At 47.5% G+C, this 27,223-nt stretch overlaps 1 protein-coding gene across 12 annotated transcripts in view; it reads left to right on the top strand.

Moving 5' to 3' along the window:
* Positions 1 to 27,223, top strand: part of TBL1XR1 (TBL1X/Y related 1) — a 1,277,138-nt gene that overhangs the window by 916,466 nt on the left and 333,449 nt on the right. For all 12 annotated transcript variants that reach the window (XM_069618704.1, XM_069618702.1, XM_069618706.1 and 9 more), the window contains 2 exons: positions 19,443 to 19,564; positions 19,721 to 19,795. In XM_069618704.1, the coding sequence (XP_069474805.1) occupies positions 19,443 to 19,564; positions 19,721 to 19,795 (197 nt within the window). The remainder of the gene's footprint in view (positions 1 to 19,442; positions 19,565 to 19,720; positions 19,796 to 27,223) is intronic.

A 27,223-nucleotide genomic window follows, 5' to 3' on the forward strand; every position in this document is an offset into this window, starting at 1 on the left:
GGGGTGTCCGCGCGCATCTAGCGGCAGGCACGGACTTTCAGACCCCAGTGCATCAGGAGACGTTGACAATGGACGCCTCCCTGGAGGGATTGGGCGCACTCACTGGAAATCTCCACGCAAGAGGCCTTTGGCTCCCGGAGGAGTAGTCGTTGCACATCAACGTCCTGGAGCACCGGGCCGTGTTTTGGGCCCTCAAGTCATTCCTTCCCTCCCTCAAGGGCAAGGTGGTGGGGATCTTCAGCAACAACACCACCACTATGTTCTACATCCGGAGGCAGGAGGGCACCAGATCCTTAGCTCTCCAAGGAAGTGCAGGATCTATGGCACTGGGCCGTCGCCCAGAGGATGATCCTGGTACCCTTTCATCTGGCAGGAGTGAAGAACACTGTCGCCGTCTCACTCAGTAGGGAGCTGCGCTCTTGCCACGAGTGGGAGCTTTGGCAGTATCAGTTGGACCTACTGTTTCGACGATGGGGCACTCCCTAGATCGATCTGTTTGCAACGGTGACGAACACCAAGTGCCGGAGGTTCACCAGCAGGTTTCCCCAGCCGGGGAGCATGGGAGATGCATTTTCCTTCCCCTGGGACGGCCTGTTCCTCTATGCGTTCCCCCCCTTTGCCATTGCTTCTGCGATTCATCAGTCAACTCCGACGGTCCTGGTGCAGGATGATCCTCTTTGCACCGGCGTGGCCGAGGCAGATATGGTACCCGGACCTTCTGGACATGTCAGCGTCCCCTCCAGTCAAGCGCCTGGCGGATGCAGATCTTCTAGCCAGGGATGGAGGTGCGATTCTGAACCACGACCCGGGGTCTCTGAACCTGCAGGCCTGGCTCCTACAGCGCTAGAGTTTGGAGGATACGAGATCCCGGCGGACTGCAAGGAGGTACTTGCCAAGGCCAGGGCTTCTTCGACTCTTAAGTGCTACGGTTATACATGGAAGAGGTTCACCGTCTGGTGCCGTGCACAGAAGATAAACCCTCTATGGATTACGGTCCCCAAATGCTACCGTACTTGCTTTCACTGGCCAAGGCGGGGCTGGCGCACGCTTCTATCAAAATTCATCTGGCGGCCATTGTCATGATCTCTGCTTCCAAAAGGTCAGGGTTTTCCCAACTCCCTTGGAAGCAGATCCATAACCCAGGTTCCGAGTGCCAACCAGTCCCAATTGGGACCTTTTGGACCCAGTCCTGGCGCCAGTGGCACCAGGCTCATAAATATGTCCAGTCCCAGCGCTGGAAGCGCCGGGCTCATAATGCTTGGGTGGACTTACCTGCAGCAGACCATGCTGCTTACTTGCCTGCCAGTTGAGCCTCTGATCCTCTTCTGTTTGGAACTACTTTTCCTGTTAGGTGGGGCTGGAGCCACTCCCTAGATTTAGAACACTGGAACTCTTCTGGAAGGCAGGAACTCTTTTCTTACCAGGAACTCTTTTCTTACTTAGGCGTGGCTGTGGAAGGAGAGACCTAAGCACTACAGGAGGCTATTTAAACCACACCCGGTGGATGAATCTTGCTTTGCGTTATTCTGCACCCTCTGCAGCAGGACGCTCATCGTGTCTTCTGCATCCAGTCCTGGGCCTAAGGAAAAAGGCTTACCATCCTGAATCCAGTCTTCAGCAACCCCTATAAAGACAAGAAAGAACAGGTTAGCATTCCGGCGTCTGAAAGGCAAAGGCTTACCTACTCTTCGTGCGCTCCGGAGGTCTTCATACTGCATTCCGGCATCTGAAAGACAAAAGCTTACCAACTCTTCGCACGCTCCGGAGGCCTTCGGCGCTGCATCCGCATCTGAAAGACAAAACAAGGTGCGTTTAAAGACATTGGGGAACTTTAATACTCACGTGCCATTACTCCTTTCCACATCTAATCCAGTGGGTATTCCGGCACCCTGCAGCCGCTCCGAACTCGTACCTGCAAAATAAAAAGACAGTTAGAGCGCATCGTGAAACAGGCAACAAGCGCTTACTCATGTGCTTCCAGGCGCTTCTATTCATCACACGGGCTCCATCTACAACTCACTTCAGCCCGTCATCCGCCATTACCGGAACCCTGCAAAACAAGAGACATCATTACTAAAGACTTTAAAAAGACATTTGAATGACTCGAAACTTACCGTTCGTGCAGTAAACGACGGACAGCAGTCCTCTGAAGTCAAGAGGCCTGTGCTACCTATCCAGTGAAGAAACTGGCTACAGCACCCTGCCCCGAGGCAGATGGAGAGCTTGGCATTCACTTACCTAAGGTGAGAGCGTTAACCTTTGGGGGTCTACAGGAGAGGAGAAGAGGAAAGAGATAGGGACACCCCAATAACCCCAGTTCATTAACCCCATATTTTCTATCTGCAGACATCTTACTCTACACGTCAGGCATACAGTGCACAGAGGTCCAGCCCAAAGAGCCAACCGGGTGCTACACATCACCTTTGAAGATACGGTAGTCGCCCAGTCAAGACCGGCGCCTCTGCGAGAATCAGGTGAGCGTTACAGCCATCTCCTGCCACACCAGAACTCTGGGGCGGTCATCGCTGTGGTCGCATCGCCTAGTTAAAGAGTTCATGAAAGGACTTTTCCACTCGTTCCCGCCGGTGAAGGCTCCGGCCCCGGCATGGGAGCTCAATGTGGTGCTGACTAGGTTCATGGGTCCTCGGTTCGATCCTCTGCATTCGGCGCCTCTGGAATTCCTATTGTGAAAGACCGTGTTTCTTGTGGCCATCACCTCCGCACGACGAGTGGGAGAGATCCAGGCCCTCTTCTGTAAGCCTCCTTACTTGACATTCCACGAAACGAGGGTCGTGCTGAGGACGCACCCCTCCTTCATGCCCAAGGTGCTGTCGGACTTCCATCTCAACGAGCCCTTGGTGTTACCCGTTTTCTTCCAGTCACCTTCATCGCCGGCTGAGAGGACTTTGCACTCCCTTGATGTGGCTAGATTGCATGAACGGTTTTTGGAAGACATCACATCTGATTGTGAACTTTGGCCCTGTGAACCAAGGGAAGGCCCTCTCCAAGGTTTGCATTTCCAGGTGGCTCTCCGGCTGCATCACCCATTGTCACCGGTTGGCAAACCGACCGTTGCCTGGCCGTCCGAGAGCCCATTCAACCAGAGCGATCGCTGCAACTACGGCGTTCCTGATTGGTGTGCCCTTGCTGGACATCTGCAGGGCTGCTACGTGGAGGTTGACGCATACCTTCACGAAATTCTACTGCGTCGACCGAGATTTCAGGGAGGAGTCCAGAGTTGTTTGGTTGAAGGTGAGCCTGGTGAGGAGGTAAGAGATGCTTAATGTTGAGCCTTGCCACCTCCCGTGGTTGTGCATGTGTGTACTGCTATTTATTCTTTATTCGTGAGAATGTGAATCCATGCCAGACCCCATGCTGGAGAAGGAAAAAGTTACTTACCTGTAACTGTTGTTCTCCTGCATGGGTCTGGCATGGATTCACATGTGAACGCTCTCACCTACCCCTCTGCGACTCTTCTCTTGGTCCTACTGCCACTTTACGTGCTACCAGATCTGAAGATGGCTGCCAGAGGAGGGGCTTAGGTAGAGGGCAGTCATTGGCTGGGAGCAATATGACCCAAAGACCAGTGATTGGTTATTAGTAGAAAGACAGTTCAGAAACGAAACTGAAACTGATTTTTTTCTTTACCGAGGATTCCCAGCCTGACAGGGAATATTCATGAGCGTGTGAATCCATGCAAGCCCCATGCTGGAGAACAACAGTTACAGGTAAGTAACTTGTTCCTCACTCACACCTGACTTCCATTAAACTTCCCCACATGGATAAAAGCAGAGCATGAGAGCACACTCTTGAGTGAGACAAAGCACACGAAGGAGCAGCAGTTTTGAATCGGCAGCTGAACGAGGGGCGAAAGACAGCAAACCAAGAAAGGTTCGAAAGGGGGAAAATACCCTTGAACCTTTTGGCATGAAACTGTTACTTTCAAGAAATCTTCAAATCAGAAAGCGTAAGTCCAGGAAACCAGACTGAAGAATCATGCATTGTGTCTCTGAGATACCGGAGGCCCTTCTGCGTAACTGACCAAGGCGGGGAGGAGCAGCAGCATCTGTTGTATCATCCTTGACGGCAAGAACAAAGAAGCACTGTAAAGATCAACACAGCCAGTGAGTTGGGGAGACCGATGCAAGGCCGGTCTGTGTTGAAGTTAAGGTTGCAAGCGGCAACATTGTATAACAAGCGCTGGAATTAACCTTATTAAACCTGTATGATGAAAGACGCGAGTAAAGCTAAACTGCTGATGAATGTTTGAACTTGAGAAGGAAAGAAACAATAAGGTTGAGAGTGGCCCGGCACCATGAATGTGCTCAATCAAAGGTCTCTGTAAGGTATCCTGCCAAGAAGTGGCAGACCGAAAGGAGATTGATCCGAATGTTGTGTGAGGTGAATCAAAGTGGTCCTGTGACAGTTTAAGCAAAACCCGTTGCACGTTCAAAAGTCTTTGATTTTGTTATCAAGAGGAAACCATAGAAGCAAATACATGGTCTGCACCTGAACAAGGGAGACAAAGCGTAAACCTTGTGGTAAAAATGGGGTCCAGGCCTGAAGGAGGGAGTCTCACAATGAACATTGGAAGCGAAAACTTGTTCATGTGAAGATCCTGATACGAATTGAACTTTGTTACGACAGGCCCTATGCAGTAAGAGATTTATTGGAAAGGAGGCTTTGGCAAAAGGCTGCGATACCTATGCTTTGAACTGTATCAGTTTGGCAGAGAAGCCAGAGTGTGTGTGTGTGTGTGAAGCTCTAACCTGCCGCCTTGCCCCGTGGGGAAGCGAAGTCTACTGCTCAACCGTCCTGACATATTATTCCTTGAAAAATTTTTCCTTTTTGCATACAGAATTGTCCCACACCCTTTTGTATTTAAAAGTAAGGATTGGCAATAGGTTTATTAGTATAGGCCCTTTTATTTTGACAGACACTCGACTAGGACTGCGTTATTTTCCAGCATGGTTCTGGCATGGATTCACATGTGAACCCTCCCACCTACCCCTCTGCCGCTCTTCTTGGTCAATTGCCACTTTACATGCTACCAAATCTGAAGATGGCTGCCAGTGGTAGGCTTGGGGAGAGAACAGTCATTGGCTGGGTGCAGTAGGACCAGAGTACAGTGATTGGTTTAGAGGGGAAATGCAGTCTGAAAGTGAAACTGTTTTTTCTTTTACCGAGGATTCCCGGCCTGATGACGGGGAATATTCATTGGCATGTGAATCCATGCCAGACCCATGCTGGAGAACAATAGTTAAAGGTAAGTAACTTGTTCCTTCTTCTTCGTCTCAGTCTTATCTGATGTCATGGGCGCTACTCCCGAGGGGCCAGGACTGGCCCAGCGCCCTCGGAAGCAGACCCGTCTTCCACTACTCCGGACCCAGCAGACTCCTACAGGGGCCCTTTGGACCGTGTCCTGGCACCTTTGGCACCAGGCTCATGAAGGGTTTCAGTCCCGGCGCCATAGGGGCCAGGCTCATATTGATAAACAGTGTAATAATGCTTGGGTGGACTTACCTGAGGCAGACCATGCTGCATATTTACCCAGAACAATCCAGTCTGGTTGAAGTCCCCAGCCATCAGGGCTGGGAGGAACTATTCCCTCCATTCAGGAACTCTTTTCTTACCTGGGTGGAACCGGTGGAAGAACACACACTGGAAGCACTTCTCTGCTATTTAAACCACGCCCGATGGAAAACACGTGCTTCGCGTTATTCTGCAGCAGGACGCTCACCGAGTCGGCTCCTGCATTCCAGGTCCAGAGTCATCTTCAGCTTCCGCGCAGCAACCTGTGGATGAAGAAAGACACAGAACAATACTTACCAGATCCCAGAATCCAGTCACCGGCAAAACCTGCAAAGAATAAACATAAGGTTAGAAATGTGCAACTCGCTCGCAGCCGCGCCCGCTTACCTGATCCATCCGTGATTGCAATGGAGCTAACCGCTGCCTTCTCTTCGGCAGCTTCTCTGCACCTGAAAGGCAAAGGACATAAATAAAAAGGGGTTCGGGTGAAGGCAGTCGCATTCATCTTAACGTACCAGTTTTTGCACGCGCAGAAGCGGCCGCATCAACCGCAGCATCCCGGCACCTGAAAACTAGAAAAAGGACATTATTAGAGGTGCCATTAAAAGCGGCCAACGATCATTATACTTACGTGCATCGGCACCTGCAGCGGCAACGGAAAACTACGCCCACAGCATCCCGAGGCCTGAAACAAAGGAAAAGGGACATTATTGAGGTGCCCATCTTTTAAAGCCTAGAGACTACAGTATACTTACAGGCATCCGCTCGTGCAGTAACGGCGGCATCGCTCTTCGGCATCCCAGCACCAGTGCCACAACTAAGGCCGCAAAAGACTTGAGCCTCAACACTGAACTCATCCAGTGACGTAACTGGAATCCACGCACCCCTGCACCAGACGCAGGATGGAGAGCTCAGCATTTATACGCCTAAGGTGAGAGCTCGCCGAGACAAGTAGAAAGCTAGGCTGTGGGAGAAACTGGCGATTGGTGGGAGAAGGAATCCCATCAAACGGTGATTAACCCTTTTTCTTCCACCTGCAGAAAACTTTCCCTGCAAGTCAGACATTCGATAAGAGGAAGCCCAGTCCTGAGAGTCGTCCGAGCTCTACGCTTCTCAATTGAAGAAACGATAGCAGCCCAGCCGGGATCAGCGCCTCCGTGGGAATCAGGTGAGCGTTACATCTGACCCTGCAGATGACATAGTAAAGACCTCATGATAACACAGTAGTAGCGTCAGGTTGGGAGGGAGAAGTTAATAAGGCCATGTATTCTGGGAACAAAGGTTTAGTGAGGTCTTTCATGGGACGTGAGTCCTTATCGCCAGGAGGGTAGTCCCTCCCTATGAGGTCTTCCTGCTTTTTACTACCGCTAGGGGGACTATTGTGTAGCTGTCTTATCTCCCTACCCTCATAGGAAAGGGCTCCCCTCTGGCGCGAAGTGGCACATGTTAGGGAGAATTCTCATTCTATGGCTAATTTCCCTTACCTGTAGAGTCCCCCAGCAGATTTGCTGGATTTGAAGGTTTTTCTTTCTTCTCCTGCTAAGAGTGAGATGCTTTTTTCCACTCTTAGGCATATTTGCTCTGTGTGTTTTAGGGTATTTTTTGTGTTTAATGTCTATGGGGCTTATCTCACCCTCATAGGAACCATCTTTATACACATGTGTTACACAGCACCCTCCGTGCAGTAACACAGGGTTGTCCTAGGGACCCCCAAACATAGACTCCATACCCTGGGACTGACTACTATCTCCCAGGGCATGTAACGTCCCCATTGACTTTACTAGTCAATCTTTATGAACTAAACCAGTACAACCCATCTTACTATGGAAGTACTGGAAAGGTTTAATAGTTTTTCCCTGGTTCATTTTCGAGAGGGTACCGCACAGCCCCTCTCTCAAAAGTTTCTGGCTGGTGGCAGTGGTTACTACCGTAAATATTCGACTGCAAATATTTTCCTATGGGATTTTCCCATTGATCGAGGCTACCATTTTTAGTGACAGCCTCTAACGAACCGCCGGTTTATATTTTTATTAACTTTAATCCAGTGTGTTTTTTTTTTGCCAGAACTTTTGTAATAATTCTTTCTCGTGTCTTTCTCTGTGATCCTAACCCAGGTCGGGGATCCTTTGTTCGTCCTTTTGGCGGGCTTCTGCCAAGAAGCCCTCCTCTCGGCGCCTCAGAGTCTGGGGTAGACCCATTGTGTGGGAGGGGGAGTAGGCCCCTTGGACAGGGTTGCCTAAGCAACCCAAGTCGCACTCTGCCCTGATAGGCTGGAGGGTCTCCCGCCAGGATGACCACTCCACTGTGTGAGTGACAGCTAGGCTGTACGAATGGGGATCTTTTTGCATAAAAGCAGGGTCCTGAGGACTGGAAGGGCAAGACGTCGCCACTGGAACTAAGAAGCCGAAGAGGAGAGAAGCCAAAGACATCTGCAACGATTGAACCACCGGTGAAGCCCTGCTGCAGCGTCTCAACACTTTTTGCCACACAAAGAGAGAAGATTTTCATCTGCAAGAGCCTTCTTCCCTTGAGCTGGTGGGGCCAACCAGTTTGCCAATCGCCGTCCAGGATCTGCTTTGGTCGAATCACCAGTGCCCTGCACTCGGAGACCGGGTAGCCAGGCACCCGTCCACCACGACCGCGATTTAAAGGAGCATACCTTTTAATCCATTTCAGCATCACCGCGGCTGGCTTCTTCCCTGGGCAGTGTAGTAACTCAAACCTTCCTCCATGACGAGAGCCTCTCTTCCTCTGCTGGACAACAGGAACTGCCAGGAACCACCGCCACCGCAGGAGCCGCTTCCACCTTTTCAGGTATATTGTCCCGCCAGGCCTCCCGTTTCGCGGGGCATTGCTAAAGGTGTTTGAAATCCTTTACCTACCTCCTGGGTTGGCCACCCCCATCGACTAACATTGTCTTTCACTTGCTGCAACCACCTTTTCGAATCGGGTAACAAAGACTTGACTGCAGCTACAAGAACATTTTGCTCCTAGGCACTTTGTCCTGTACCACTGCCTCTGGCACAGGCCTATTGACTCTGGCTACATCTTTTAGAACGGCCTTCTCTAGATTGCTTCTCACCTAGAAATGTGTTGGTGCACCTAACTCTTATAACCACCTTTTCCTTCCCTCTTTCTTTAAACTTGTAAAGTGCCATTTTGCTCGGTTTTCACCTCAGTATTATACGTGCTAAAGTACTGCCTTGCCTAAACTTGCTCACAATCTAATTGGGGAGTGTTGCTGGGGTGTCTAAGAGTATATTCCTAACAACGAAACCCCATGAATCGTCACATACCTTACCAAAACAAAAGTACTTAGAAAAACATATACGTTCTTTGTGTTCTTCGCAGCTGGAAGAGTGGGTGATTCTGTCTGTAGTGTTATATGCATACTACAATTTTATAGTCTTTAAAGTAAAACATTTCCTTTTACTCCGTAAGATCATTACACGTGTAGTACAGGTGCTGTGTTTGCCTTCATTGCTAATGTTCCACTTGAAGCTATTTGTAAAGCAGTAACATGGAGGTCGGTTCACACCTATTGTGTTGGCACTCAAGCAAGAAATGACTCCACATTTGAGCTGGCAGTTTTAAAGCATTTGTTTGTTACTGTTTCTTCAGGTACTGCTTGCTTGTCTATGCAGAGCATTTGATTTTAAGCAGATCCACAAACCTCGAAAGACAAACATTACTTACCAGTAATCCTCTTTCTGTGGCTTCTATCTACTTAGATTCAAATGCGTCCTCCCAGCTATGAAAGCTAAAGGTAATGATACAACAAGTAAAAATTGTATAGTATTCTAGAAGCAACTTCATGCAACCTCAGGTAAGAAAAATAGCAATCTGAGGATGCTGAGGCCTGAAGGAACATGAGTACTTTCCACGCAAGATTAGAGTGTAGCAGAGACGCCCTGTCAATGCCCTTTTCGAGTTTGAAAGCATGAGATAATTTAATACTCTGCACCGAACACTAGATATCGGCGTATGCAAAGCATGTGAACCTAAGCGGACACAAGCCACAGTTAGACAATTACTGTTAAGTAAGGTTTGTCTTATAGTTTTGATTTAGTAGTACTACTTGCATGTGATTTATGTATTGCTTTAAGTGTTTGAGGCCAAATAAAATAATGTATTTTTATACAAGTCTAAGCTTTGGTGCTCTCCCACATACCTTGATCTTTTTCCCTGTTCACTAAAATAGGGTGGCCTCGCAGAACCCTCCCACCGATGTGGTTCAGAAATCCCATCTTAACAACAATGAATGTTTCTTTTTTTAATTGTTTTACTTTTTTGTGTGAAGGCTCTAAATGAATTTATTGGCTATCCATAATGTGGTTTTAGGTGTTCATTGTTTTAAAATAAAGCGATCTAAGGTGGATACAGATTTGTCTATTTTGAAGAGAGAGATTGATATACGTTGAATTTGTTGAGCGACTGTAAACGTGCAAATATATTCTTTGTTTAGTCATTTAATGAATAGGCCCATCATTGTCTGGAATTAGACGTAACTAACTTTCACTTTTCTAATGTCCAAATTAAAGATTACATTCAAGAAATCGTTTCACTTCACGATGTACATCCATTGCATAGCTAATTTCTATTTTTTCTATTCTAGAGCTCATTAAAACAACCCTTTCATTCTTCAGTCTGCGACAGTCTGCCTACGTACACATTAGGAAATATTGTTTTTAGTTGTAAATGTTAGTGGAAAATACCTAGTCACTAATTTATTTCAGATTGCATTAGCTGAAAAATTCTAAAAATTCACCTACTTGTGCTGTACATTTTAGTCTCTTCACTAATCATCCTGTTACCATACATTGTTCATTGCTGATTGGTTCACATTAAAAGCAGATTAAACCTGAGAGAATTATATTAGAGAGGTTGCGGATCATAGGGCTCAGTAGAATATCAAAGTAGTGAATTGAGTGCAAGATTAGGAACAGTGTGTAGGTAGAAATGACAGAAAAGTAGTAATTCACTCTGACCTTTTAGCAACAGCAACCTTAGACTCTGATATGAACTCTGTAAAATGTCAGACCTTTGTATTTAAACATTTAGAAAAACCTTTACAAAAGGCAATTTATATAGTTATCCTTGAGTAACGAGTTTCATTTCTTTATCCCTCTCCACCACAAGAATGTGGTTTAGTTTTCATATTGCAAGTAAGAGAGCTACATTATGGGTATTCCTGTGTACAATAGGTGAGGATGATCAGGCATGCCATCGAAGACTTCATGTTGATGCCCAAATAATATTTTAGCCTCCTTCCCACCCCCTTAACCCACCACCCCAAAAAATTTCAAAAATGTCACTATTAATGGAACAAGTTGAAGCCTCCATCTTAGAAAGAGTGTTGTCTTGTCTTTTCTTTTTCGTATGGTATCTTCTCTCCACTGCTGTTGGTAAGAGGCACCATATTCCTTTTGCCACTGCACATAATTTGTCCAACTGTGTGGTAGCGTTTTATTCCATAGAAGCTCTCACTAGCCCAAATGCAGAATGTGTGTATAACTTTGGGAATGCTCTGCTGGCACAAAACCAGCCTGTTAAGCAGGTATTTAGCAGAAGGGTATAGCTTTGTCAGGTCTATTGCTGCTCTATTTCAAATGTCCTATTATTTCATTGTGCAGACCACAAAACTACATCCTGTTGCCATGAATGAGCTAGTTTGCATCTCAGTCTTGTTCCTACATTTGAAGTGTTTAACAACTGAGCGCAGTTACCTTGGATATAGACTGTCAGATTCTGGCACATTTATTGGCGTATGAGCAGCTTCTAGGGCGCAGTTCTGGCTGGCTTAATTGTCATTATTTGAGCCAATCTATTAAATCCAAGTAGCACTGGTGCACAATGGAGCGCAGTACCTTAGAGGATATTTGGGGACTGTTAGGCTTAAACTGCATCTTAGTAAAAGGGTTACAGATGGGACCTTCTTAATAAATGATGAACCATATTCTTTTCTGAGTGTGCTTTAGTCAGACCACTATAAACAACTGTTGTGTTATCCATATGGTAATTGTTTAGCTTGTAGCTGACACTCAATGCGTATTGTACCCCCTTTTTGGGTGGGTTTCAATGGGGCAGATATGCATCTAGAAAACAATTATTTTTAAAAAGTATATTCGGAAAATGTGTTGGAATCATTCCCTTACGTTTTAGTTAACTAACCAAGGTAGGTCTTATGTTACATCTCTATTTCATGAATTTGTTAGTGCATTTTTGTATTTTTTTTTCAGGTTGACTTCCTAGTTGTGAAAAGCATTACGTGCATTTCTTTTTTTTCTACTTGAGCAAAGAAATTCTAGAGACTGATGTTAATCTGTTTAGAATCACATGCTGTGCATATGGTCCGACATCCAGTGGTAACCGCAGAGTATTGCATCTTGTCTTTCGAGAATCGAAAGGGGTTGTCGACATGGGCGTGCTTGTAACACTATCCCTACGTGATGTGTAGTGTACCCAAGATCCCTCATGCGTCGAGGTCCCTCATATTGTTTTTTTCCGCCCAGCATACTGGTCGCCTTGATGCGGAGCTTGTAAAACTTGGCTTATTGTCCCATCGACCTTTGGTCGAATAATTATATAAAATATCCAGATCACCCTATCCGTCCCTTATTTCGATGGCTGTTACAGACTTCCACCAAAGACCTTCAAGAACTCGACGGACAGTGATCCAGTCAGCGCTGCCGACCACGTGGCCTGGCCTTCCGCCGGCCTATACAGTAGGGAGAGTGGGGTCAGGGTGGACATTTCTATACAAATTGAGAATGCCTTTCCCTTTCCTTCCTCTTTCCCTTTCGGTCTTTGTCACTCTACCCAGCCTCAGCTATGGAGAGGATTCCATTTAGGTTTTGCCCTAATTGTAGGAGCAAACTCCCATGGAAAGATAGGCACAGACGGTGTAACCAGTGCTTGCCCCTCGATCACAAAGAAGGATGCGCGACTTGTAAGCTCCTCCATCCTAAGACATTAAAAGAGCTTAGAGTCAAGCGGTGGGCGGCCTGTGGTATGTCGGACGAATTTTCTCCCGCTGCCACCGAATGTGACGACGGTGGGAGTGACGATCATACCTCCGAACCGGAGGTTGTTGACATTTCGACATAGTCTGTCCCCGGCCCCGCTAGGCACGGATTAGGCACTGCTATGGGGAAGTCACACCCCAGCGACAAAGATGAACATGTACACAGCACAAAGCACACAACACCAAGTCCTCCTTCGGCCAGGTCGAAGAAGACTTCAGTGCCATCGGGTACACCGGAAGCTCCGGCGGCACCCGCCGACAGTCTGGATCGGCAGCCCTCCCTGCATCCGAAAATGCGCCTAGTGACCGGGCAATTGAAAATAAAGGGCGCTACCCCTTGTCATGGGTACGAGCCTAAGTAGTACTACCAAGTCACCTTCATATTTAGCTGGCAAGGGGGGGAAAACTTGCAGGAGTAATGTGGGTGAGAACATGGCGAGCAAGGATAGGGTTAATATCCATTTTACCCATTGGTACCCCCAGCGCCCATAGGGTAACGTGAAACTTCCCGTTTCCACTAATATGGATCCTTTAGTGCCAACCCAGAACTAGGTTGAATGCTCTAGTCTTCGGGCGTGGCTATCTATAAAAGCCACGCCCAATGAACAAGCCATGCTTCGTGTGCATTCTGTAGCTTCGAGCACATGCTTACCTGGTTCTTGACTCCAGAGGCCTCTACAGCATTTTGCAGCTCTCTCGACCAGAAGGTCAACCCTCTTTACTGCGGACACTCGTGCCTGAAAAGAGAAGGACAGACTTTAACTTAACAGACCCGCGGTTTTCTACTCACCTTTCCAACGGCCGCCCGGAAGTTTCCACGACTCCTTCTACTCGCGGACCGGCAAATCATTCCCGCTTCGTCTTCTCTGCAGCCACTTCCGGATTTCAGACTCCGAGCAACTTTTGACAAAAGAGAAAAGCAAAGGAAAAAGCAGGTTAGAACTTTAAGAGCATTGTTAGCAATAATATCCATAGACATTACGAACCTGAACTTATCACACGCTCTAACCCAGTGGAGAAACTGGGAAACCAGACATACAGCACTTACCTGATCTGATTCTAGCAATCCAATTGTGCACATTCGCCATTCTGGCAGTGCGAAGGGTCCAATGAGGTAACTGGCCCTGGGGACAATATTCAGGAGAATCACAGAACTCTGCTAACTAAATAAACGGCAGTGCCAGTGCATCCACCAGCAAAACCAGTACCAGGCCAGCGCATCAGCCAGGAAAACCAGTACCAAGCCAGCGCGTCAGCCAACTGGTGCCGCACCGTAGCGCCCCTGCAGATGCAGGACGGAGAGCCCACCATCCTAAGCTAAGAGGTGAGCCCCCAAGACACTGTATTCCAGCACATAGGGAATTGGGGAAGAGGGGTTCCTTAACCAGTCGTTTTCCTACAGGTAGAATTCCCACTATTCCGGGTAAGGAGAAAGCAGGGCAGATGTCGGTGGACTCCATCGCTCCTGCGTAGATTCAGGTGAGCGTGACACTCCTTATATACCAGGTTCTGTCGAGACGCATCGCAAGAAGGCGTCAGCCGACAATAGTGTTCCGGTTCTGCTGAAAAAGGCTGTTGCAGAAGATAAGGTCCCGGCACCGCCTAAAAAGGCAGCTCCTGAGGACAATGCCCCGGCACCGGCGAAGAGGACCCCCTCGCAATCGCAGGCTGAAGCTACGCGCCTCCTGACCGCAGAGGACATCGCCGGCATGCTTAGCTAGGATTGTCGCCGCAGGTTCTCAGAAGCGGCAACCCGGGGAGGTGCTGAGGTCCACGGAAAGACCCAAGGATCCGCCGAGGTCCAAGGATGGCCTAAGGGGGGGGGGTACCGGAACCCACCCATACACCGAAAGAGAAGCACATAGACGTCTCACCTCTGTCAATACCTCAAGAGGAGTTCTCCGAGGGCGAAGAAGAGCTATTTTCGACGATGAGACGAAAATCTCAACGCTTTTTGACGGATGAACACGATCAAGACCTTTTCCCACCTCTAGACCATTCTAGGTCTTCGGTTTGGACTAGAGAAAAGTTTGAAAACTGTATGGAAAGGCTGGACAGGTTTGCTTCCGGTTCAGAACAACCTACACCAAGGAGGCCAAGGGATGAGAGCCCTATGGGCTCCAAAGCTAAATTTCCAAGACTTTTTGTCCCCTCCTTAGAAGAGGACATATACAATTACGACCTAATTGAGGATGACATTTCTGCTGACACTCAGGATGAGGAAATCTTCAACCCTGAGGACATGCATGATCTCATAGAGGGCTGGGAAGAAAACCAAGATGTGGATAACCCTCAACCATGGCAGTCACCGGATCATCAGGACCCTGATGCCCTGTCTCTGGACTCTCCCCAGTCCACTTCCACTAGGCAACAACCCTCGCCAGTGGATGACCAGTTGACCTTTAACGTAATGTTGCATAAAGCAGCTGATCACTTTAAAATTGCTACAGATGAAGAGGTCCCCAAAGCCGACTTCGTGGAAGACATCCTTAATGAGAAGCCACCGGCCAGCAGGCTATTCCGCTTCTCAATTCAATCAAATGTCTAGCACCCTCCATATCAGCACCTGCTCTCACAAGAGGTGTCAACTCACGAATAGATAAACTCCTTCTGCCTTCTCCATCAGACCCTCTGTATATCGGAGGTCATTCCACCCCAGAATCCCTGGTGGTGACTACGACAACAAAGAGGGCAGGGGTCCCTTTGTCAATAGCAATAGAGGCACTCCCTGATAAATAAGGTAAGCGACTTTACGCCCTTGGGAAAAGGATCACGGTCGCACCAGCGTTCTCAATGCGCATTGCCAATAACAATACCTTGTTGGCCAGCTATGCCGCTGCCCAGTGGGCCTTACTACTGGAAGGCATACAGAAGGTTCTGGAACACCTACGTACTTGTCTCCTCACCACTGTCACTGAGGGCAGACAGGTGAACCAAAGCATTCTTAGGAATACTTTGATCCCTTGCTCAGGGCACACTCCTGAAGAGACATGCGTGGCTACGGATCTCTGGATTCACGCAAGAGACGCAAGCATCACTGATAAACAAACCAGTGGAAGAATTCAGTCTGTTTAGGAAGGCGGTCGATGAGGCCCTCGAGACTGCAAAAAAGGAGCATGACACCTTAACAACACTGGACCAGATTACACAAAGACCCTCTACAAGATGAGGATCTGGGTCCAAACGGCTTTTTTTCATGGCCAACGCTTCCTTCAACAACAATATTCATCTAGAAACAATTGGAATTCTACACAGGGAAATAGCGGATACACCACCCCGTATCCCCAGAGGGGTCAGCGACGTGGCAAAGGAAGAGGCCGGAACACTACACCCAGAGGCTCCCCGGCCTCAGGTTCGAAATGACCCAAAGATTGGGGTTCCCCTCCCATGCCTCCCCGGTCGGGGGCCGGCTAACATTGTTTCTTCAGGCATGGGAGGGAATAATTACAGAACAGTGGGTGCTAAAGACCGTGGCCCACGGGTACTGTATCGAGTTCAACCGGTCCCCAATATTCAGACCTCCACAAGCAAGATGACTGACACCAGACCATCTTCGCAGTCTCCTGCAGGAAGTTGAGACACTACAGGAGGAAGGAGCCACAGAAATCGTACCTCTATCACAGGTAAAATAAGGTATTTCTTCAGTGTACTTCCTTGTACCCAAAAAGGATCTAACCATGCGCCCTGTTTTAGATTTGCGCCCAGCGAACACATTTGTAAAGACACAAAGGTTCTGCATGGTCACACTCGGGAAGTAATCCCACTGCTATCACAGGGAGATTACATGGCAACACTGGGCATGAAAGATGCATACTTTCATATTTCGATGTTGCCAGCGCATAGAAAATACCTCAGATTTATGATACAAGACAAACATTATCAGTTCAAAGTACTACCCTTCGGCATAGCATCTGCACCAAGGGTATTTACAAAAGTACTAGCGGTGGCAGCAGCACATCTGCGCAGGCAATCCATCTCGGTCTACCCTTACCTCGACGCCTGGCTCATAACAGGGGACTCTTACGAAACATGTCTGTCAAGTAGACGATAGATCTTTTATTGAGTCCGGGATTCTCTATCAACGAGAAAAAATCCAGCCTAGACCCCAGTCAGGTCAAACAATTCCTAGGGGGTCTAATTCGAACAAAGGATGGCCTTGTCTTCCCCTCCAAAGAGAGGGTCCAAAACATATTGTTTCAGATCCCTAAGTATGTAGCCAGTCGAGAGGTGACTGTACGCAAGGCTATGCGACTGCTAGGAATGATGGCGTCATGTATCTACTTGGTTCCTCACGCGCACCTGCGCATGCGCCCAATGGAAGAGTGGCTCAACAGCCAGTGGTGTCAGGCCAGCGGACAGTGGGACGATCTAATGGTCGTCTCGCCGGCCCTCGTTCTCTCGCTGCAGTGGTGGTCGAGGCAGAACCTCTTGAAAGGGAAATCCTTTCCCACCCCTGCAGTGGAAGCCACTCTTACCGCAGACGCGTCTCTTACAGGGTGGGGAGCTCACCTGCTTCAACAGACAGCGCACAGAGTTTGGTCGTCTGACGTAACATACAACCACATAAACCTGTTGAAAGTATTGGCAGTGTTCAAAGACTGAAGGCTTTCTAGACACAACTGCAGGGGAAGACGATCCTCATCCTCACAGACAGCACCATGGCCATGCACTTTCTGGGGGCACTAATTCTCCAGTGCTGTCTAAACTGTCCCAGAACATTTGGAAGTGGGCTCTCAAACGCAACATGTTCCTGTTATCACAACGTGTTCCAGGGGACCTCAACCATCTAGCAGACGTACTCAGCAGAGACTTTCCGTTGCCCAAGGTGTACGAATGGGTGTTACACCGAGACATCATTGCCAACGTTTTCGCAGAATGGGGCTTCCCAGAGATCGTTTTGTTCGCAACTCTGGAGAACGCTCAATCCCAAGATTACACCTCCAGATACCCACAGAACCATTCCAAGGGGAACAAACTCTGGATAACATGGCCAGGGAAATTTGTCTACGCATTTCCCCCCCGACTCCCCTTCTCAAGATCGTGCACAAGATGCACCAGCAACCAGTCACAATGATTCTGGTGGCCCCCATGTGGGCCCGCCAACCATGGTTCGCTCATCTGATGGAAATGTCCCCATCTTCTCCAGTCAAACTTCCTTGCCCGTACAACATGTCACAGGACAGAGGGGAGACGCTTCACCTATGCCCACAGACATTGCACTTAGCAGCCTGGCTCCTGAGGTCATAGAGTTTGGACACCTGCAACTCCCTCAGAGATGTATGGACATTCTCAGGGAAGCAAGAAAACCGAACACCAGATACTGCTATTCCATTAAATGGAAACAGTTTGTCATCTGGTTCAACTCAAAGAGCATTAACCCGGTTAACTGCTCTCCCGCACACATTGTTATATACCTAACTCATTTACTTGACTCAGGCCTGGTCTTCAACTCCATAAAGGTGCACCTAGCTGCACTTTCAGCCTACACGACATCACAACAGAAAGTGTCATGGTGGAAGATACCAGTTATTAAGGCTTTCATGAAGGGAGTGAAGAGAATTCACCCTCCCATTTCTAACCCGGCTCCCGGATGGGACCTAAACGTGGTGTTGACTAGGCTTAAGGGGGCTCCTTTTGAGCCCATGCACAAGACAAGTCTTCAAGACCTCATCCTTAATGTTTTTTTGATAGCTATTACCTCCATCAGGAGGGTAAGTGAACTACAAGCGCTCTCAATCCTAGATCCCTTTGTAACGGTTCACAAAGATAAGGTGGTTCTGCGCACTCACCCTAGATTTGCACCTAAATTAATTTCCAAGTTCCATGTGAACCAGTCAATAGAACTACCAACGTTCTTTCAGAATCCTTCAAGCCTGGGAGAAAGAACCCTGCACACACTGGATGTACGCAGAGCAGTCATGTTCTACATGGAAGGAACTCGACCACTTGGAAAGACTAATCAGTTTTTTTCATTTCGGTGGCAGCAGGAAGAGAAGGAGACGGTCTCCAAATCCACCATCTCTAGGTGGATTGTTAAATGTATCGCACTCTGCTACACCCTTGCAAGAGAGAGCTGCCCTTCAAGCCTAGAGCACATTCCACTCGAGGCACTGGGGCATCCATAGCATTAATTGCAAATGTTCCCCTTGAATCTATTTGCAAAGCGGCAACCTGGAGTTCTGTACACACCTTTACAAAACATTATTGCCTAGACACTCATTCTAGGTCTGATTCTCAGATGGGACAGGCATCTTTTCACTACTAAGACATCTTTTCACTACTGTTCCTTCTCACAACCCACCTCCAACTCCGGGTCCTGCTCGCTAGGCTATACACAGCATGTGATTCTAAGCAGATTAACAAGCATCAGAAGACATGCATTATTTACCATAAAAGCATTTCTGATGGTTGTACCTGCTTAGATTCACATGAGCCCACCCTTCCTCCCCGCTTGGATGGAAGGAACATAGACGTCTTACTACTTTCTTTTCTGTACTCACGATAGTCATAAGGCTCCCTCGTGGCAGAAAAAATACAATCGGAGGGACCTCGATGCAGGGATCTCGATGTGAGGGATCTTGGGTACACTACACATCACGTAGGGATAGTGTTACAGGCACGCCCGCGTCGACGTCCCCTTTCGGTTCTCGAAAGACCCAGATGCGGTTAACACTGGATGTCGGACCATATACACAGCATGTTAATCTAAGCAGATACAACCATCAGACATGCTTTTACGGTAAGTAATGCATGTCATATTTTACATGCCATATTGTGTTGCAGTTTTAGGAGGTGGAGAGTATTTAACGTTCTCATCCTGGTATGATGGCGATATGTTAGCTTGGTCATCTTCACTCATTGATCTGCATTATATATATTTTTTCAGCACCAGCATTAGATGTGGACTGGCAAAGTAACAACACGTTTGCTTCTTGCAGTACAGATATGTGCATTCATGTCTGTAAATTGGGGCAAGATAGACCCATCAAAACATTCCAAGGACACACAGTAAGTTACCTTTTGATCATAATGTTTTTTTTGTTTTCTCAGGTTTTCATCAATCTAGAAAAAGATATCAAGATAGTTTAAACTGTGCCTTCTTTAAACAATATTGTTGGTGACTTGTCATCTTATAATTTATTTTCTATTATAAATCCCCTTTAGAATGAAGTAAATGCAATCAAATGGGATCCAACGGGCAATCTTCTTGCTTCCTGTTCTGATGACATGACATTAAAGGTAAAATGTTCACAATCCTTTTTGTGGTCATTAGTATTTTAGAACCTGTATGTGCCCATGAATTTGAAGATAAATATGTTGTGCTATTAAGTTTTTGTCCTTGGTTTACCTTTCTCGTGTCATTCATATTATTGAATTTAATAGCAAAATGTTTCTCTTATTGTATGGCAGCAACAAAGTATTTTTTTTACAAAAGTGGGGGTGTCTACACTTGCCTTTACATCTTCAAGTGCAATTTCTGTTTTTTGATTGAGGGAATGAAAATAAGCACCATTATTGGAACATTGCTGGTTGCTCCGGCCAATTAGGATACAGTATGAGTTGGTAGATGCTATAATTCCTCTTTCCTGCATGGCTGAGCTGCAGTCAACGTTTGCGCCAGTGTCTTGCCCAATGTGCCTGATGCAGCACAGCTCTGCTTGTTTTTCTTCCTTGATAGCCAGTTACTTTGTAGGTGCTTTTGTGTTCCCTACCCCCTGGGTGCCTCTCATGTGGCCAGTGCCTGTTCACGCTCATTTCTGTTGTGGGGCTCTCTGGTTTGCGCTCTCAGCCATGGTTCCCCCACTGCAGTTTCTCCTTAGGGGCTATGTGACTAGCCCTTCCCACATCGCCATGCCATTAATCCTTTGTCACTGGACTTCTGTGCACACCTTTCCCATTGCATGCAGTGTTGGCAACTATGCACATTGCTGTTTCTCCATAATGACACTAGTTACTCTACATTTCCTGCTCTCCCAAAAAGCATCCTAGCCCTAATTTTTGGGTGCTACAAGCCTTTATGCCTGCTTTATGCCCTTGCTCTCCACTAAGGGCAGTTAAATTAAATTGGGCACTGACAGCATATAATGTGTGGAATTCCCGCCGCCCCATTGGTGCTAGTGTGGAAGGATAACATTTCATGGACTAGATTGCACACCCACTCGTCTCCCTGCCTTACAAAACAATGTTCAGATTTGCATTAGTTGTGCTGTGCCTTGCTTCAATTGTAAGCTTCTTAACATTTTACACTTGCTGAGATTACAAGTTGGCTGTAACAAATTGCAAAAATAAACACCAAATATGAGACTAATCAATACCTCATTCTATCACACTTGTATATAAAAATGTTGCTTTATTTTCTGAGATTCTGATCTAAATGTACCGGGAAGGCAGTATGTCCCAAATAGAGATTCTTGATACAAAAGTGACTGCCTAAGAGTAGTATCACTATTTTGAGGTGGCTTTTGCAACAGGGTTTGGTTTGCTTGGGTGATTCTGCAAGAGAAATGGTTTCCACTGGCAAGCCACTGATTGTTTTCAATTGTCTTGTAATATTTTGATTGGGTAACGCCTGTTCAGGGCAATTTACTAACCTACTTCCCAAAAAAGATGTTAACAATTATTTATGTTGGTGTCTTTGATTGGCAAGAGTAACCCCAGTTGAATGGTTCCATAAAACCACAATCTCACCTTCACACTCTGGGACTAGAAACAAACATAAGTGTATAGTAGGTTGTTGGGGAGATTTATCAGTTCTATGCCTAATTCCCTCTCCCAGTGAGAGCACCAGCCCTTTTCTTGACCTTTTTCTTCCTCTCCTGAATGAGGGGAGCCATTTTCCCCCCATTCATTCTTATTTGCTCTGACTTTTGGGAACTTCTTTTTGCGTTACCATATCCTATGGAGTCTGATTTTTTCCATATCTCTTAAAGGCATCTGTGTTAAATTCTCTGCGCATTGTTGCTGTGGACCCTTTGGGTTATCCTTTGATATTCTTTCATTTTCCCCAAGAACTACTGTTCTTAAGGCAGAAGGGATCCTTTGTATCCTCCTAAAACTTAAACTTATGAGATATTAGCACATACCACCTGATGGTGAGTGCCAAGGGGATTATCTCTGCTCCTGTGACTTTTTGGTCACAGTGACAACCCTAAAGTTATGGCTGGTGGCAGTGGACGTGTTCTGCCAACATTTGTGCCATTTCCTACTGCAGGCTTTATTCCCCCGGTTATGCACAAAAGGATCACCTATGTTCTAACATGGTGGCTCCTTTCTTTTTTTTCCATTTCTTGTGTGGTTGTCCTTCTACCTAGCATGACCTTGTTGATCAATGTTTGGAAATATTCCTCTTTATTGCACCTTTCCTTCCGTTTCTATGGACCCCCAAACGTTTTACTTTTATTTTTTGTTTCTGACCTGCACTTTTTACAGTGCAGTGAAGCCATTGCTCATGTTATGGGGAACTTGACATGTCCTTCAGGCTGGCGGTACTGGTAAACATTGTTTCCCTTAGCCTAGCTACTTTTACTGCTTTTAGCAACTGGTTATCACTCGTGGTAACTTTTTATCATTGTACAATGCATCTTACAATGCAGTACACTGGGATACACTTTCTGTTTTGCCTTGTACTAACAGAGGATTTTTGGTTACTCAAGTGTGCTAAATGGACAAGCTGGTGGCAGCAGTGACTCTTTACAATTTTTTTGGTGCATTTCGATTTAGCCTTACTGCGTTTACCACATTTGGCTACTAACTGTGGCTAGTGGTCAAACATGTCCAGGAAAATCCTTACATGGTTTTCCAGTGGCCAGGAAAGAAGAGGCTTTTTGCGGGCTACTGGAGGTCTGTGTTTTTGCTGCCAGGAAGTGGGCTGGGACTGTCTGGTCACAATCCACATACTGGTGCCAGTGTGTCTGGGTGAATTTAATGAGTGTTGTCACCAGTGCTTGTGTGTTGCGCGCCAGCCAGATCTGTCATTGGCTAGTGGGGGAAACTGCTCTTACCTCGCTTTTAGGATAAGAAGCGGACTCCTGCACCCACTTTAGAGAGATCCTGGAAGAAACTGAAGGAGCCAAGACTCCTGTCCAACTACAAAACATGTGAGGAGACCGTGGACCTGTCGGAAGAAGGATTGGCGACCAACAGCTTTTGCCCTGGTAGAGCCCTGTCCTGTGGAAGATCTCCAGCAGTCCTGCGAAGGTGCTGCGACCCTTGGAGTGAAGGGAACATACATTCTCAACGTCAACTTGGACTCATATAAAGAAGTGCCCCAGGACCGCCCTGTGGATGACCAGCTGTGAGTTTGGGCTACTGTGCTGCAGACGTTGCTGTTCCGAGTTGAGGCCTGGAACCTGGGGGGGATCCTCACCTTGTGCAACAAGACTTACCTCTGCAAAATGTCATGGTTCCAGCTTCAAGGGGGCCTGAGATAAGAGGAAAAGTCTGGCAGCGGCAAGTGAATCTTTTTGCGTCGCTGTGCATCGGTTGCCGTCGTCCGAAATTGCTTACCTGCATACATTCCTGTCCAGAGAAGTGCCCTGCATCGAGTTTTGCTGCATTCTTCAATTGGGAGACCTTGCACCAGCATTAGACACCGACCGGAGAGCCACTTAAACCTGCAACCCCTGGGGATCAAGGGCTGAGGCTTACGGCGGGAAAAGCAACCTTGGACCTTCTTCAACCGAGCTGCCAAGTTTCATGAAGAATCAGAGAAAGGGGGTGATTTATAGCGATAATTCTCCAGCATGGGGTCTGACATAGATTCACATGCTCGTGAATATTCCCAGTCAGTCTGGGATTCCTCAGTAAAAGAAAAACCGTTTCACTTTAAAACTGTATTTCTCTTCTAAACCAATCATTGGACTCTGGGTCATACTGCCCCCATCCAATACCAGCCCTCTCCCTAAGCTCCACCCCTGGCGCCCATCTTCAGATGTTTACTGCACGATTCAGTGTTGGGAGTCCTCAACTTGCCCTGCAAGCTAATTTTGTGTTTTTTTGTAAATGTTGCCAAAATAGTTGGAATTTGACTGAATTTTGCTTTGTCTTCAAAGGATAGAGACCGGCAGCAGGGCTCTGCTACCGATGAAGATCTTCATCCACTGTCGGATCATCGAAGTTTCAGGAAGATCTGGCCTTGGGGCTTTCTTTGTGCCTTTCAGCATATCTGAGAAGGAAGGTTGCAGCCTCTTCAAACTCTACGCAAAGTGTGGTTTATGAAACGTCTTTGTGGAAGATCGACACCATAAATGCTTATACTCCCTGCATCCGGACCATAATGAGGGGGGATGGAGGTGTGCCGTGGTTTCTCGTAGAAAACCAAAAAAGACTGATACAGCAGACTGTCAGTGTGGCTTAAGTCGAGCAAGGCCTCTGATGCAGCCGGAGGGCAGGGGGTCCAAGAGAAGGCCAAGCAGCGCAACGCTAGCTCTGCTAGTTTTGCCACTGATGCGGGGTCCCGATTCGAACAAAAGGCCTTTGTCATCACCATCATCCTCCACAGTGAGCATGCCAATGAAACAATTGTCTTCAAAGAGAAAGACACTAACCCCGTCCAAATTCTATGTGTCCTCAGATAATCTGACATGGGAAAGGTCTTGGGAGGACTCAAAGCTCGTTAAGGCTTCAGAAAAGGCCAAGTCAACAGAGTCAACAATTGGACCGTCGACAAAGGCAGCCACAAGCACTTCATCGTCTAAGTCAACAACGCCCACCGCGGCTCTGAATGAGAGCAGATCCAGAAAAAGTGGCGGCCACCCCGCGGGTTTCCTTTCCCCAAGGCAAGATATGGCTGCAGGAGCAGCAGTGAAGGAACTGGGGCTAGGGAAAGGCCAGGTAGCCGCTCAGACCCAACAGCCTCCTGAGAGGGAGCGGGAAATGGTCTGACCTGTGGAGCCTACCAGGTATACTGAGGAACGACCGGAGCAGATCTACTCGAGTGTTAGGCAGAAACCTGTGCAGTTCCCTTAGGGACCACTGCAAAAGGCTTAGGACTACAGGTGTTGGCAGTAAACCCAATTGGTAGCAGTCTGTACCACCCAGATTTACCTGGTAGCTGTGGCTGAGCAGCCAGACTTCTCTCAAGAAGAGTTAGACAGTATATAGAGTATACAAGATAGGTACCAAAATACAGTAGCACAAGCAAACACTGACCAGAGCTTGGGTATAAATGTATATAATTATTTATTTAAAAACACATTTTGTAATATACACTAACACTAATATGGCAAGCAAGTTCAAACACAGTCACTATTAATACATATACATCCCTGATTACTTATTGAACAAGTCTTAGTTAAAACACCACTTATTTTCAGACGGAGGTGAGCGCCTAACCTAAGATGGCACTCCAATAAGTTAGTTAAAAAGGGAGGGAAAAAGGCAGAATTAGGAAAATACACAATACCAACACTTTAAGAGAACTAGAGCATGTCAGAAAAGGCCGCGTCTACTCGGGAGCAAGAGAGTCATAGGCCAGGCCCACTCTTGGAGAGAGCAAGGCGGAATGTGTCCAATATTACAGAGTTGAATAGTACTTTAAGAGTCTTTGCAGATAGTTCAAAAAGGGTTGGATCAAGTCAGGAAAAGTTAGTTTGCAGGTCCCAAGTCACCGCAGGATAGAAAGTCGAGGATTTACGGGACACCTTGAACAGTCTGTTGCAAGGGAGACCAGGCGGGACACAGTACCTGAATGGTGAGAAAGCTCCAGCGGGTGCTTCGTCCAGGGGAAGAGGAGATCTCGACGTAGAGGAAAGCTGGAGGTCGTTGCACTGCCAGGGAAGAAACCAGCCGCAGAGTTTCCCGGTTAAAAGGCACTACCCTTTTATTCGCGGTAGTGGTGAAGCGTGGCTATCCGGCCGCCGGGGTGCTTGGCACGGGCGATTCGACCACGAGACGATCCAGGAAGGCGAAAAAGAGGGCGAACTGGTTATCCCCACCAGTTCAGAGGAAGAAGACTCTCCGGGATGAAGATCTTCTCTGTCGCTGGGAAGTGGTGAGACGGTTTAGCAGGGCTTCACCGGTGGTGTCGTCGTTGTAGGTCGGCTCAGCTTCTCGCTCTTTGGATTCTTTGGTCCTGTGGCGACTTCTGAAGTTCCAGTCCCCAAAGCCCTGCTTTTCTGCAGAAACCCCCCATTCATCAGTCCTAGCTGTCACTCAAATATGCTAAGTGGTGAGCCGGGCGGCTCACCACTGGGCCAGTCACACAAGAGTGCGACTTGAGTTGCCGAGGCAACTCAGTCCAGGGTGCCTAAACCCCCCTCCTACACATCCTGTAGACCCAGACAGAGTGGCACCACTTTTGGAGGCTTCTGTGTAGAAGCCCGCCAAAAAGTGGAACAAAGGGCTCGACTTGGGTTGCAGTTACAGAGGCGAACACAAAAGCCATTTTAAAACCGAGTCCTGGCAAAAAGACCCAACCGGGGAATAAATATTAAATAAATAACCCGGCGGTATCTTTAACATTGCACCAAAAAAGTGGTGCGTTTAAAATGAATGGGAAATCCCATAGGAAATATTCCGGTGGAATAGTTTACATGGTAACCACTGCCACCAGTCAGAAACTCGACGAGGGGGGACTGCACAGTGCCCCCTCAAAAAACAGACCCAGGGGCAATCTAATTACCCCTACCAGTACTTCCACAATATGATGGTTTGTACTGGTTCTGTTCACAATTTAAGACTAGTAAAGTCAATGGTGACTTTACATGCCCTGGGAGGCAGTTTTCAGTCCCAGGGTATGGAGTCTGTTTGGGGGTCACTATGACACCCCTGTGTTACTCCCAGGGTATGGAGTCTGTTTGGGGGTCACTATGACACCCCTGTGTTACTGCACTGAGGGTGCTGTGTAACACACTTAGCAAAACCACATGAAACCCTATGGAGTAAAAGACCCCATAGCCCATAAAACACATTACAAAGTCAAAGGATATCTCAAATCGTGCTAAGAGTGGTAGAAAGAGTCTCACTCTTGGCAGGAGAAAAAATAAACCCCAAAAATCCAGCAAAGCTGCTGGGGGAATCACTAGGTTTGGGAAATTAGCCTTAACAGAGAATTCTCCCTAACATCGAGTAACGACGAAGACCATGATGCGCACAGTTGGTTCTGCTCAGACCTGGGGGAGGAGACGTATTAGTCCGGATCCTACTCCTCTGGCTCTGTTTACCCCTAGACCTAGGAACGTGCCTCTGGACAGTCCATCGACCCTACACACACTGGTCACCAAATTCCTGCACCTCCATAACCTCAGAGGGTTAACTCTCACCTGCGGAAGAGAAAATCCAAGGGGGCACGGGTCCTTGGCATCATCGGACCCCGCCGCCACCTCGTTGCGACAAGACTCCTACTTGAGCCCCGGATCCTCACACAGACACAGGAATGGACACAGCCACTATGGCTACTGGTACCAATGAGGATGCCTATTTCATTGCGGCGGACATGGAGACTCAAGATGTGGACGAGCTCCATAGTGCCTCCCTCCGGACGAAGTGGGATCTTTTCATTCGGTCATGTTGAGGGCCTCAGAACTGTTTCAGTTAGTTCCCGAGGAGATTTATGAGGAGGGTTTCCTGTACCAACAATGCAAGTCGAGGAGAAAGACCATGTGCATTCCGTTCCTGGATGACATCTGGGAAGAGGGCCTAGCCCTGATGACAAATCCAAGTACGGCC

The sequence above is a fragment of the Ambystoma mexicanum genome, chromosome 10 (assembly GCF_040938575.1).
Source record: "Ambystoma mexicanum isolate Mex_15411 chromosome 10, UKY_AmexF1_1, whole genome shotgun sequence".
Taxonomy (NCBI): Eukaryota; Metazoa; Chordata; class Amphibia; order Caudata; family Ambystomatidae; genus Ambystoma; species Ambystoma mexicanum.